At 44.3% G+C, this 14363-nt stretch overlaps 1 protein-coding gene across 1 annotated transcript in view; it reads right to left on the reverse strand.

Annotated features, from left to right (window-relative positions):
* Window positions 1-3003: 3003 nt before the first annotated feature.
* The window catches only part of DRG1 (developmentally regulated GTP binding protein 1), a 36695-nt gene continuing 25335 nt past the window's right edge, over window positions 3004-14363 (reverse strand). Inside the window, exons 6-9 of the mRNA XM_007975514.3 lie at window positions 13970-14100; window positions 10596-10763; window positions 10205-10327; window positions 3004-3318 (exon numbers count right to left, since the gene is read on the reverse strand). Coding sequence (XP_007973705.2) covers window positions 3219-3318; window positions 10205-10327; window positions 10596-10763; window positions 13970-14100 — 522 coding nt within the window. The 3' untranslated portion in view covers window positions 3004-3218. The remainder of the gene's footprint in view (window positions 3319-10204; window positions 10328-10595; window positions 10764-13969; window positions 14101-14363) is intronic.

Genomic DNA, 14363 nt, shown 5'->3' on the forward strand with positions numbered 1-14363 from the left:
GCCTGGAACTGCCCACCCTGCCCTGTACCTGCAGGAATATAAGAATGCAGGTCGCCTTTCAACAAAACCTGGCTTTGTGGATTATGCATGAAGTCAGTCTCTTCCTGGTACTTTCCTTTCAACCTCATTAGTAATCCCCTTCCCCCCATGCTATTCACTCCATGTAATTCCTCAGCTTCAGAAATAGACCCTATGTTTAGAATTTTTGGCAAATGCTTTCTGGTTTCCACAGGTGGAAGCTGGAAAGCAGTCCCAAGTGTCAATGGCAGAACACCGATGCCTGAATCCAGTTCCACCTTTCCTGTGTATCCTCTTCCACTTACCTTACTTCCCCTTCATGTTGAACCAACGTTAATAGGTGCAAGGTAAGGAGGACTGGTTTGAAGCTGCTAGTAAAGGCTTCCTTTTCAGGCTAGAAGCTAGTAGGACAGAAACAGGTACCATGCAAAGAGCAAAGCCATTAGCTGGTGATTGGCAAAATGGAGGCAGAAGGAAATAAGGGAGTGTTGCTAAGAGTATCAGCAGAAACTAGACATACAGGTTTTAGCAAAAGTATTTTGGCAAACGGACTAGAGGAAGGAGGGGTGAGGGATGAAGGCAAAAGACACATGAATGCAGTCTTCAAGGAGCTAAGACCTTGATGTAGGATGAGGGCAGAGAGAAAGGGATGTCTTTGGAGAAACTTTTGATGTCTTGCAGGCATGAGATGAGGTCAGAAGCAATCAGTGCTGGAAGGATATGCAAAATAAAAGTTAAGAGAAGCTAAGGATATAGAGGGCATCCTGAAAGTAAAACAGCTGAGGGCCACAAAGCATATAATGGAAAATCTGTTAAGCTGGGGAGGTCAGGTAGGAGAGGAAAGAACAGTCCCTCCCAAGGGAGGTCAGTGGTAAAAGGAAGTGTGAATGAAGTGAACAGAGAATGCAGCTAGGCCTTCCCCTAGGAGATAGCTACTGAGTGTCTTATAAGCCAGACTATTAAGAGGAAAGGGAAGTGTGAGGTCCATTGGCCTTTTGTTGTGAACTATGAGCATAAACACAAACCAAGAATGACAATAACTTACAGGGCTAAATTCTGGTTCTTCAATAATTCTATTCCCTTTACCAACAATTGATTCAAAAATAGACATGTGGCCGGGCGCAGTGGCTCACACCTGTAATCCCAGCATTTTGGGAGGCCGAGGTGGGCGGATCATGAGGTCAGGAGATCGAGACCCTCCTGGCTAACACGGTGAAACCCCATCTCTACTAAAAATATTAAAAAATTACCCAGGCGTGGTGGCGGGCGCCTATACTCCTGGCTTCCTGGGAGGCTGAGGCAGGAAAATGGTGTGAACCTGGGAGGCAGAGCTAGCAGTGAGCTCATGCTACTGCACTCTGGCCTGGGTGACAAGAGTGAGACTCCATCTCAAAAAAAAAAAAAAAAGAGAAAAATCCAGGTGAGAGACCATGGTGGACTGGACATAAAGACCAATGGTCACCCAGGCTGGAGTACAGTGGCCCATCTTAGCTCACTGCAGCCTGGACCCTCCAGGCTCAAGCAATCCTCCCACCTCAGCCTCCCAAACAGCTGGGACTGCAGGCACGCACCACCATGCCCAGCTAATTTTTTAAATTTTTTGTAGAGATTGGGCCTCGCTATGTTGTCCAGGCTGGTCTCGAACTCCTGAGCTCAGGTGATCTTCCTGCCTTGGCCTCCCAAGGTGTGAGCTACCGGGCCCTGTCCCCTCTGCCCATATTGTTACCCACCACACAAAGGTTTTTATCAATCAATTTCACATAATCAGAGCAATCCCCTTAAATTCCTATATTCCTAGCCCCCCAAACATCTGATTACGTCCTTAGTATCCTCTCAAGTAGTCCTGACACCAACCCTCCTCCTAAACCTCCCACCTCCATACATACACATATGTGAACACACAAACCTGCCTTGATCACACCACTTGCCTCGCTTGCAACGTTCTGCCTTCACACCTTTGCCCAAGTTATTGGCTGAGGCCAGGACTTCCATGGGGATTCAAGCAGAAAGGCTGGGTTATGGAAAAGAAGGCATTTAGTTGGCCAGGCGCGATGGCTCATGCCTGTAATCCCAGCACTCTGGGAGGCCGAGGCGGGCAGATCATGTGAGGTCAGGAATTCAAGACCAGCCACACCAACATGGAGAAATCCCATCTCTACTAAAAAATACAAAATTAGCAGGGCATGGTGGTACATGCCTGTAATCCCAGCTACTCGGGAGGCTGACACAGGAGAATCGCTTGAACCCGGGAGGCGGCGGTTGCGGTGAGCCGAGATCACACCATTGCACTCCAGCCTGGGCAACAAGAGCGAAACTATCTCAAAAAAAAAAAAAAAAAGAAGAAAGCATTTAGTGGCCCAGCTGGCAACATTTCAGCTCAACATTCAGCCCAATACTGATGATGTACAGCTGTGCTCTGCATACGGCAGACAGCCCAGTAAAAGGCTGGATGCAACAAAAGCCAAGAGTCATTGAGTACTTATATGTCAAATACTGTGCTAAGCAATTTATAAGTACCTATCCCTACATTACTGACAATCACCACGGCAGAAAGTAAGTGCTATTACTATCCCCATGTTACATGAGGAAACTGAGGCTCCTAAAGGTTGGGTAATTTGTTCAGGGCTCCACAGCTAACTAGAAGTGGACTTGCAATTTCAAACCCTGATCTGCCTGGTCTAAGTACTTAAATTACATGATCTCCCAAAACAGGTTGGCCTTGCAGGGAGTGATCAGTTAACTTTACATAAAGTCCTTCCTCTCTCCAGTATCATGTGGGAAAGACCACTTGAAAGGATTGAAAGCCACATCTAGTTTGGAAGGGGTTCCCATAAGTAAACATCAAAGAAGATGCTGCATGTCATATTTTTATCCATTTCACACTCAAGATCAAGTTTCCAAGGATCCCTTCTGTAGCTACTTCACCGTATATACCCTTCCTCATTCAGCCCATCCCAAAACAAATTCTGACAATGACACATGAGCTGTATGTAGCTGACCAGCCTACCAGGTCTTTTATGCAGTTCGACATACAAGGTGACACCAAGGTAAGACAAATGAAGTTCCAGTTTGGGTGCCTCCATCTCCCTCCCCTGGATCCTGATCCAGTGACTGCCAAAACCAGAAAGAACTGGGGTAGGGTGCTTGATCATGGGGAAGGCTGTTGTGGTTCGCCCGGCAGATGGGAAAGGGGAAAAGTTTCACTTCTTCACAATTTGAATGACATCCTCGTCCTCCAACGTATGGTCTTTACCCACTTTCTGAGGATTGTGTTTCACAGACAGACCCCAGACCAGAGCACTGTATGGAAGGGAAAAAGAACAGTCAGTGTAAATAATAACCTAGCTTCTGCCCTATTTGCCTGGATGCCACCCTGCTGCTCAGATTTAGAATCACACACTTAAGAACTACAGACGCACAAAAGTTTCATCTTCCTGAATAGCATGAGACACTGAAGCCTTAACATACAAGGCAACAAAGACTTCTGGAAGTTGTGTGGTTCCCCTTATTGCAAAGTCAAAGACAAAAAACATGATTAGTATAAAGAGCCTCGTTTAAAATTAAAAGCAAGCATGAATTTGTTACAGAGAAATACCCTGGGCCGGGCGCAGCAGCTCACGCCTGTAATCCCAGCATTTTGGGAGGCCGAGGCGGCAGATCACCTGAGGTCAGCTGTCTGAGACCAGCCTGGCCAACATGGTGAAACCCCATCTCCACTAAAAATACAAAAACTAGCCGGGCATGGTGGTGGGTGCCTGTAATCCCAGCTACTCAGGAGGCTGAGGCAGGAGAAAGGATTGAACCCGGGAGGCGGAGGTTGCAGTGAGCCGAGATCACACCATTGCACTCCAGGTTGGGCAAGAAGAGTGAAACTCCGTCTCAAAAAAAAAATCCGTCATTTAATCTTCAGAGAAATACCCTGAAAATTTCAGATTGATTCCTATAGATACGGTATCACTTATAGACTGTTAGAGAATACCTGTTTTTGCTGGGTTTCCTGAAACCATCAGTGGGTACTGACAAGAAATTAGGGCCTCCCTCTTCAGCCATGCCAGGAAAATCTTCCTCCCTAACAAGAAACTGTAACTGATATGTCCTCCTGATTTACTGGAATATGTGAAGGTAATTTATATCTATGGGCCTCCAAACTTAAGAATATGTTGTGCTAATGATGAAAACTGGTGAATAAAACACCAAGACCTGCCTCACAGAGACTAAGAACCATGTACCAAGAGTAAAAAAGGTGGCTGTATTGTTATTATGTTATATATAAAATACATATGTAAATTATGATATATATCACATATATAATTTATATAATATATATTACATAATATATATTTGTGTTTTTATATCATAATATAATATATATTATATATAAATTACATTAAAATATATATTACATATATATATAAATATATAGTCAAAACCTCTTTAAAAAAATCTATATTCCAGGCCGGGAGAAGTGGCTCATGCCTCTAATTCCAGCACTTTGGGAGGCCGAGGCGGGCGGATCACGAGATCAGGCGTTCAAGACCAGCCTGGCCAATATGGTGAAACCCTGTCTCTACTAAAAATACAAAAATCAGGCCGGGTGTGGTGGCTCACGCCTGTAATCCCAGCACTTTGGGAGGCCCAGGTGGGTGGATCATGAGGTCAAGAGATCGAGACCATCCTGGCCAACATGGTGAAACCCTATCTCTACTAAAAATACAAAAAATTAGCTGGGAGTGGTGGCGCACACCTGTTGTCCCAGCTACTCGGGAGGCTGAGGCAGGAGAATCACTTGAACCTGGGAGGCAGAGGCTGCAGTGAGCCAAGATCACGCCTCTGCACTCCAGCCTGGGCGACGGAATCTCACTCACTCTCAAAAAATAACACACACAAAAAAACCACAAAGCACAGATAAGGGATTGATATGGTCAAGGACATGAAGGAAATGGAAAAGGGGTAAGTGTTATAATTAATTAGGCCTGAAGCTGAAAGTTTTCTATTATTAAAAGAGTTGTACCAGCCTGGGCAGCATGGAGAAACCCTAGCTCTACAAAAATAGAAAAAATTAGCCAGGCATGGTGGTTTGCACCTGTAGTCCCAGCTATATGAAAGGCTGAGGTGGGAGGCTTGCTTGAACCCAGGAGTTCAAGGCTGCAGTAAACCACGATTACACCACTGGACTCCAGCCTGGGCAGCAACAGAACAAGACTCTATCTCAAAAAATAATAATAATAAAAATAAAAATAAAGATAGCTGTGCTATAACTAAACAAAAAGAAAAAACAGTAAAATAAGGAGCAAATAAAATCCTGTTTGCTTCGATATGTTTCTTATTTGAGACATTTTTCTCCCCTTTTTAATTCCCTGGTAAATTTAAAGTTCTGAAGGTTTTGAACAGTGTTTTGTACCATAGAAGGAAAGAGCTATATCTCTAAATCTACAAAGTCTGAAAAAGGACAGTGTTTAACTTTTTACAAAAGTCATCTTTCCCAGTTAAAGTAACTGCCAAAGCATAATGTTTTGACTGGTGGAAATTAGCACTTACACGTCGAATATAGTTGTTTTATATATAAGGATCTGAAGGTCAATAAAGGACCTCACTCTCTCAGTACTCTTAGGATCAGAAACAAGTTTTGTTTTTTCTTTGTTTGGCTGGTTTTTTGAGGCAAGGGTCTCAGTCTGCTGCCCAGGCTAGAGTACAGGGGCATGATCATTATCATGGCTCGCTACAACATCAACCTCCTGGACTCAAGCAATCCTCCTACCTCTGCCTCCTGAGTAGCTGGGACCACAGGTGCCTGGTACCGTGTCTGGCTAATTTTTTAATTTTTGATAAAGATGGGGGTCTCACTATATTGCCTAGTCTGATCTCACACTCCTGGACTCAAGTAGTCCTCCTGCCTTGGCCTCCCAAAGTGCTGAGATTATAGGCATGAGCTACCACACCTAGCCCTATTTTCTTCTTTTGTTTTTAACCCTTTTTCCTATTCAGAAAAAAAAATGCAGCGGGTGAGGTGGCTCACGCCTGTAATCCCAGCACTTTGGGAGGCCAAGGTGGGCGGATCACGAGGTCAGGAGATCGAGACCATCCTGGCTAACACATGGTGAAACCCCGTCCCTACTAAAAATACAAAAATTTAGCCCGGTGTGGTGGCAGGCACCTGTAGTTCCAGCTACTTGGAAGGCTGAAGCAGGAGAATGGCATGAACCCGGGAGGCAGAGATTGCAGTGAGCCCAGATCGCACCACTGCACTCCAGCCCGGGCAACAGAGCAAGACTGTCTCAAAAAAAAAAAAAAAAAAAAAAAGTGGAAGTCCGGGTGCAGTGACTAGTGTCTGTAATCCCAGCACTTTGGGAAGCCGAAGCAGGAGGATCACTTGAGCCCAGGAGTTCGAGACCAGCCAGGGCAACATAGGGAGACCCTGTCTCTACAAATAAAAAAAAAATTAGCTGGGCATGGTGGCACACATCTATGGTCTCAGCTACTCAGAAACTGAGGTAGGAGGATTGCTTGAGCCTGGGAAGTCGAGACTGCAGTGAGCTGTAACAGAGCCACTACACTCCAGCCTGAGAGACAGAGACCCTGTCTTAAAAATAATACTAAGTGGGAAGGCTAAAATGAACCCTGTAGTATTGAACTAGAATCAGAGGTAACAGTATAAACTCATGGTTTTTAGGAAAGATGGATAAATGGATAGTGAGGAAGGATAAGACAGAGAAATACAGATGTGTATATAAGCATCATCAGTATCCATACATGTATTTCCTAACTTTATTTGCTAAGAGGGCCTACAGGCAATGATAATCTATTTGCTAACAATGAGTACACTTAGCAACCACATCTTGAAAATTGGAGCTCCTTGGAGAAGTGACTAATTTCCAGGGCTACTGCAGGCAAAATCAATGTCCTTTGGGAACATCTAAGTATTAACAGTACCAAAAAGTAAGGAAAGGCTGGGCACAGGTGGCTGATGCCCGTAATCCTGCACTTTGGGAGGCAGAGATGGAAGGATCACTTGAGCCCAGGAGTTTGAGAAGCCTGGGCAACATAGCAAGACCCCATCTCTACAAAAAATAAATGGCTCATGCCTGTAATCCCAGCACTTTGGGAGGCGAAGGTAGGCGGATCACTAGAGCTCAGGCATTGGAGACCAGTCTGGGCAACACAAGTCAGACCCTGTCTCTATAAAAAATAATAGAAAAAACTAGCTGGGCATGGTGGTGCACACTTGGGGTTCCAGCTACTCAGGAGGCTGAGGCAGGCTGAGGCTTGAGCCCGTGAGATCAAGGCTACAGTGAGCTGTGATTGTGCCACTGCACTACAGCTTGGGCAACAGTGAGACCCTGTCTCAAAAAAAAGCAGCTTATCAAAAGAACACAGGGGCCAACATGAAGGAGTTCCTAATGGCCAAAGCTTTGTAATAACTTGAGCAACAAAATAATAACAGTGTTAGATTACATCCTATAGAATAAAATAATCAAGAGCTCATACTAATAGGAATTATGAGTTAAATAGGGGAAGTGGTAGCTCTAACATACAGAAGTCCAATAAATAAACATAAAATAAAAAAGGAAAATAAAGAATCACCATTAGGCCAGGTGTGGTACCTCATGCCTGTCTGTAATCCCAGCACTTTGGGAGGCCGAGGCAGGCAGATCACCTGAGGTCAGGAGTTTCAGACCAGCCTGACCAACATGGTGAAACCTCATTTCTACTAAAAATACAAAAATTAGCCAGGCATGGTGGCACACGCCTGTAGTACCAGCTACTCAGGAGGCTGAGGCAGAAGAGTTGCTTGAACAAGGGAGCCAGAGGTTGCAGTGAGCTGAGATCACATCACTGCACTCCAGCCTGGGTGAGAGGGCGAGACTCTGTCTTAAAAAAAAAAAAAAAAAAAAAAAAGAATCACCGTTAGGTGAACACCATAGCCATAAATGTCACAGACAAGCCTCACCAGTAGATGCTAATATCAGCAGGCAAAAATTTGAAGATAAACAGGACTTTCGGCCGGGCGCGGTGGCTCAAGCCTGTAATCCCAGCACTTTGGGAGGCCGAGACGGGCGGATCAGGAGGTCAGGAGATCGAGACCATCTTGGCTAACACGGTGAAACCCCGTCTCTACTAAAAAATACAAAAAACTAGCCGGGCGATGTGGCAGGCGCCTGTAGTCCCAGTTACTTGGGAGGCTGAGGCAGGAGAATGGCGTGAACCCGGGAGGCGGAGCTTGCAGTGAGCTGAGATCCTGCCACTGCACTCCAGCCTGGGCGACAGAGTGAGACTCCGTCTCAGAAAAAAAAAAAAAAAAAAAAAAAAAAAACCAGGACTTTCACAGTCTCAAAAGTACCCCAAGATACTTATCAAATACGGAGAGAAAACTACTACCTTCACAGCAGAGAAACCCACCCTACACCAACATAACCAAGTAATCAATGTGAATATTATCATCAGTAAGGTATATCAACATCATGAATCTCATGTAATGATACACCGAGAAGAACACATCATTATTTTTGTGGTATTCTTACCAAAAATACATAATCTCATTTCAATCATAAGAGAACACTGGACAAACTCAAAATAAGGAACATTCAATCAAATAACTAGTGAACACTCTTCAAAAGCATCAAGGTCATCAATGACAGTGAAAGTCTAAGGAAATATTACTGGTAAACTAGAACACAAAGACTACAAACAAGTAACAACTAGATGCCACACAGGTTCCTGGAACACAAAATAGACACTAGTAAAAGAAAAGTGATAAAATTCAAATAAGGTCTATAGTTAACAACATCATACCAATGCTTATTTCCTATTTTTGATAATTTTTTTTTTTTTTTTAATTTTTTTTTTTTTTTTGAGACGGAGTCTCGCTCTGTCGCCCAGGCTGGAGTGCAGTGGTGCAATCTCGGCTCACTGCAAGCTCCGCCTCCCGGGTTCACGCCATTCTCCTACCTCAGCCTCCCGAGTAGCTGGGACTACAGGCGCCCGCCACTGCGCCCGGCTAATTTTTTTCTATTTTTTAGTAGAGACGGGGTTTCACCATGGTCTCGATCTCCTGACCTTGTGATCCGCCCGCCTCGGCCTCCCAAAGTGCTGGGATTACAGGCGTGAGCCACCGCGTGAGCTGTTAACATTAGAAGTGGGGTGAGAGATAAAAGGAAACTCTTTGTGCTATATCTGCAACTTTGCTGTTAAGTCTACAATAAGTTCAAAATAAAAAATTAATATGCTGGGCATAGTGGCTCACACCTATAATCCTTACACTTTGGGAGGCTGAAGCAGGTGACTCTCTCGAGCTCAGGAATTCAAGACCAGCCTGGGAAACAAAACAAGACCTCGTCTCTAATAAAAATTTTTTAAGGCCAGGCACGGTGGCTCATGCCTGTAATCCCAGCACTTTGCAGGGCTGAGGTCAAGAGTTCAAGACCAGCCTGACCAACATGGAGAAACCCTGTCTCTACTGAAAATACAAAATTAGCTGGGTGTGGTGGCACATGCCTGTAATCCCAGCTACTTGGGAGGCAGCTGAGGCGGGAGAATCACTTGAACCCGGGAAGAAGTTGCAGTAAGCCAAGATCACACCATTACACTCCAGCCTGGGCAATAAGAGCGAGACTATCTCAAAAAATAAAAAATAAAAAATTAGCTGGGTATAGTGGTGTGCACCTGTAGTCCCAGCTACTCAGGAGGCTGAGGCAGGAGGACTGCTTGAGCCCAGAAGATTGAGGCTCCAGTGAGCTATGATCGCACCACTCACTTCAGCCAAGGCAACACCAAGACCCTGTCTCAGAAATAAAATAATTCTTTTTTCAGCCTGTGTCATCAGTGAAAAATATGAGAGATTAGGGAGGGTTTGCCCATGTTTAAGGTTTAGAAGGGGGCTCAGTACCCAGTAGAAGCCAGTGTGACATTGGCAGGAATTATTAATATTTGTGTTTGCCAAGAGGAAGATGAAATGAGGGAAGGTCAGGGCTGTTTGTGTCATCAGGTTTCCTGACCTAAAGAGGTTTCTAGAGCTCTTCCTATTCTAATTAGACACGGTTTTAAGAAGATACTGCAGAGTTCCAGCCAAGCAAACATTTCAGTAGCCTCCTTCCTGCCTTCTTTTTAAAAATGCCATCCTATGAATTACTAGTTAGTGAAACTGGTAACTTATAGGAAAAAGGAGGGACCACATGCCCATGATACTTACTATTTAAATTCTTTGATAAGATTTTTGTGAATCTTCATGCAGAAATCCTCCACTGTGGTCCTGGAGTAAGGAAGTACCACTGGGGATGTGTAATCTGGTAATTGGCCTTTGGGTTTGGTGTAACTAGAATAGAGAGGGCATAAAGATTACCACCTTCTTAGAATATCTCATGTGTTGAATGTATAGCAACCCTCCATCACCCCTGACATAAGACCAGGACAACCCCCAACCTGAGGGAAAAAGTGTCCTCAATATGACCTAGTAGATAATAGGAACCAATTTACTTATATTTTCAAAAACAGCCAGATTTTGTTAATGAGCTCCAGAAAGTCATCTTAGGACGGTCTGGTTTAATTCCTACAGCAACATTACCCTATCCACAAAGACTTACATTCTCACTAGTTTCAGATAGTCCCAGATCTTTTCCAATAGGTCATCGAAATTCCAGCGGTGATGGGCAGAGATGGGTACACAGTGAGGCACCTTATAGATGATATCCAATTCCTCAATGGAGATTTGGTCAATCTTATTTAACACATAGATACATGGGATATAAACTCTGCAGAAGTTGAAGAAAAACAGGTATTAGTCTGGAGTTGTTGACAAAACTGTCAAGACTGTTGAACAGCACACCCTCACCCAGACCCAACTGGCGCTCTCAAGAGGAATCATAAGTAGCAGACCAGCCAGAAAAAGAAAAAAGAAAAAGTGAACTATGGGTTGAAAAGTAACAAAAGTCAGGCCCTAGTACCAGACATAAAGATAATTGCTGGGAAAGCATACTGCAGTGGAAAGAACACAAGCTTTGAAGTGCTCAGACTGATTCTAATCCCAGCTGGCCCTCCATATATGCAGGTTTTGCATCCTTGAATTTAACCAACTGCAGATCAAAACCCAGACACGGAGGGTCAGCTGTACTATACCATTTTATATAAGGGCCTTGAGCATCTGCAGGTTTCATTATCTGCAAGGGGTCCTGGACGCAATCCTCTGTGGATATGAAGAGGTGATGTTATGTGTCCCTAGGAAAGTCACTTAACCTCTGAGTCAGTTTCCTACATGGCTGTTTTAAAACATAATTTATATTTAAAGACTAAAAAATGTTTTATTTATTGGTACAATAAATAATATTTATTGGTAAAAATGATACATCTACCAATGTCATATTCCTAGTGTCCAATGAATATGACAGCTAAGGTTACTAATAATTAGACAAGCCACAACTTCTCATGGTTTAACTGCCTCACTTGTAAAATGCCTAACTGAAAACACTGGCTTCTGTTTGTTTTCAAATGAGGAGTAAATACATTCATCCAACATACACGAACAAATGACTAGGAGAACTAAAACTATTATATGCAAATGCTACAAGTAATTTTAACAGTGACTTAACTTATTCAAGTCTCAGTAATATTAATGGGCTGGGCATAGTGTCTTATGCCTATAATCCCAACACGTTGGGAGGCCAAGGCAGGCAGATTGCTTGAGCCCAGGAGTTCAAGACCAGTCTCGGCAACGTGAGGAAACAACATCTCTATAAAAAATACAAAAATTAGCTTGGCTTGGTGGTACACGCCCATAGTCCCAGCTACTCAGGAGTTTGAGGTGGGAGGATGGATTGAGCCCGGAGTTCAAGGCTGTGGTGAGCTGTGATCATACTACACTACAGCCTGGGCGACAAGAGCGTGACCCTGTCTCAAAAAAAAAAAAAAAAAAAGGTAATGTATCATGAAACAGATATTCAGCTACATACTCTTAGGATGGAGAAAACAGACACAGCCTGGCCGGCTCAGACTTCTGTAGGACACAGCCTATAGAACTTCTCAGGTGGATTAATTCTGGAAGAGCAGACTCACCTACTACTCTCTTCAACTATCACATGACAAAGATTAGGGGGCAGCTTAGTTTACAGCAAGTAACTGAAATGGAGAATTTCATAGGAGGAGGCTGTAAAAGAAAAAAACTGAAATGGGGAATATGACCATCACAATTAAATTTAAAAGCAAGGAAGGATGTCAGAAATCAAAACGAATCCCTCAGTTTAGAGCTAAAGAAACCAAAGCCAGCAGGCATGGTGGCTCATGCCTGTAATTCCAGCACTTTGGGAGGCAGTGGCAGGCAGACTACCTGAGGTTAGAGACCAGCCTGGCTAACATGGAGAAACCCCATCTCTACTAAAAATACAAAAATTAGCCGGGTGTGGTGGCGGACGCCTGTAGTCCCAGCTACTCGGGAGGATGAGGCAGTGGAAGTGCTTGAACACTGGCGGCAGAGGTTGCAGTGAGCCAAGATCGTGCCACTGCACTCCAACCTGGGCGACCGAGCAAGACTCCAAAAAAAAAAAACACAAAACCAGGGGGCGGGGGCCAGGCACAGTGGCTCATACTTGTAATCCCAGCACTTTGGGATCAGGCAGGTAGATCACCTGAGGTCAGGAGTTCAAGAACAGCCTGGCCAACATGGTGAAACCCCATCTCTACTGAAAATACAAAAGATTAGCCAGACGTGGTGGCAGGCACCTGTAATCCGAGCTACTCAGGAGGCTGAGGCAAAAGAATCGCTTGAACCCAGGAGGTGGAGGTTGCAGTGAGCCAAGATCATGCCACTATACTCCAACCTGGGTGACAGAGTGAGACACTTGTCTCACAAAAAAAAAAAAAAAAAAAACAAAGTCCACTATCATTTAAGATAGTAGCACAGGCTGGACGCAGTGGCTCATGTCTATAATCCTAACATTTTGGCAGGCCAAGGCAGGTGGATCACTTGAGGTCATGAGTTCAAGACCACTCTGGCCAACATAATGAAACCCAATGTCTACTATAAATACAAAATTAGCTGTGTATGGTGGTGCACACCTGTAATCCCCACTACTTAGGAGGCTGAGGCAGGAGAATCACTTGAACCTGGGAGGTGGAGGTTACAATGAGCTGAGATCACACCATTGCACTCCAGCCTGGGTGACAGAGTGAAACTCCATCTCAAAAAAAACAAAACAAAAAAAAGGCCGGGCACGGTGGCTCACACCTGTAATTCCAGCACTTTGGGAGACCAAGGTGGGGTGGATCACCTGAGGTTGGGAGTTCAATACCAGCCTGACCAACATGGAGAAACCCCATCTCTACTAAAAACACAAAATTAGCCAGGCATGGTGGCACATGCCTGTAATCCCAGCTACTCAGGAAGGGTGAGGGAGGAGAATCGCTTGAATCCGGGAAGCAGAGGTTGCAGTGAGCTGAGATTGAGCCATTGCACTTCAGCCTGGGTAACAAGAGCAAAACTCCACCTCAAAAAAAAAAAAAAAGAAAGAAAGAAACCAAAGCCCACTATCATTTAAGATAGTAGCACAGGCTGAACACAGTGGCTCACGCCTATAATCCCAACATTTTGGGAGGCCGAGGCAGGCGGATCACTTGAGGTCAGGAGTTCAAGACCAGCCTGGCCAACATGATGAAACCCCATCTCTACTAAAAATACAAAAATTAGCTGGGCATGGTGGTACACACCTGTAATCCCAGCTACTCGGGAGGCTAAGGCAGGAGAATCTCTTGAATCTGGGAGGTGAAGGTTGCAGTGAGCCGAGATCATGCTGCTGCATTCCAGCCTGGGCAACAGAGTGAGACTCCATCTCAAAAAAAAAAAAAAAAAAAAAAAAAATTGTAGGACAACTGGAATTAAGATAAACTTCTGCCAAATTCAAGATCCATTACTGTTTCCATCACAAGGCTTCCAATCCAGTCAGGCACAGACTGCACACTCAGTCAGTACCTGTTTCCTTCCACCACATCAATGAGGTCATCAGCTGTAGCATCACTACGTAGAGTCACATCAGCATTATGAATCTTGTATTCGGCCAGAATGCTCTTCACAGTTTCAGCATCTAGCTCACTCTGGGGGCACTGAAAGGGAATAGCAGATGACTGGTCAGCACAAAATTTTAAAAAAAAAGATACTTGCCAAGTGTACCAATATCCATGTACCTGGAAAATTCTAGCTAAGATGCAAACTCATTACTAAAGACATCCGGGATGAGTGTCACTGATTTTTAGTAGGAAATGAATGTTCAAACTCCAAGGAAGGTGTTACACGCTGAACTGTGTTCCTCCTTCCCCACAAAATAATTCATATGTTGAAGTCCTAATCTCAGTATCTCAGAATGTGA

The sequence above is a fragment of the Chlorocebus sabaeus genome, chromosome 19 (assembly GCF_047675955.1).
Source record: "Chlorocebus sabaeus isolate Y175 chromosome 19, mChlSab1.0.hap1, whole genome shotgun sequence".
Lineage (NCBI taxonomy): Eukaryota > Metazoa > Chordata > Mammalia > Primates > Cercopithecidae > Chlorocebus > Chlorocebus sabaeus.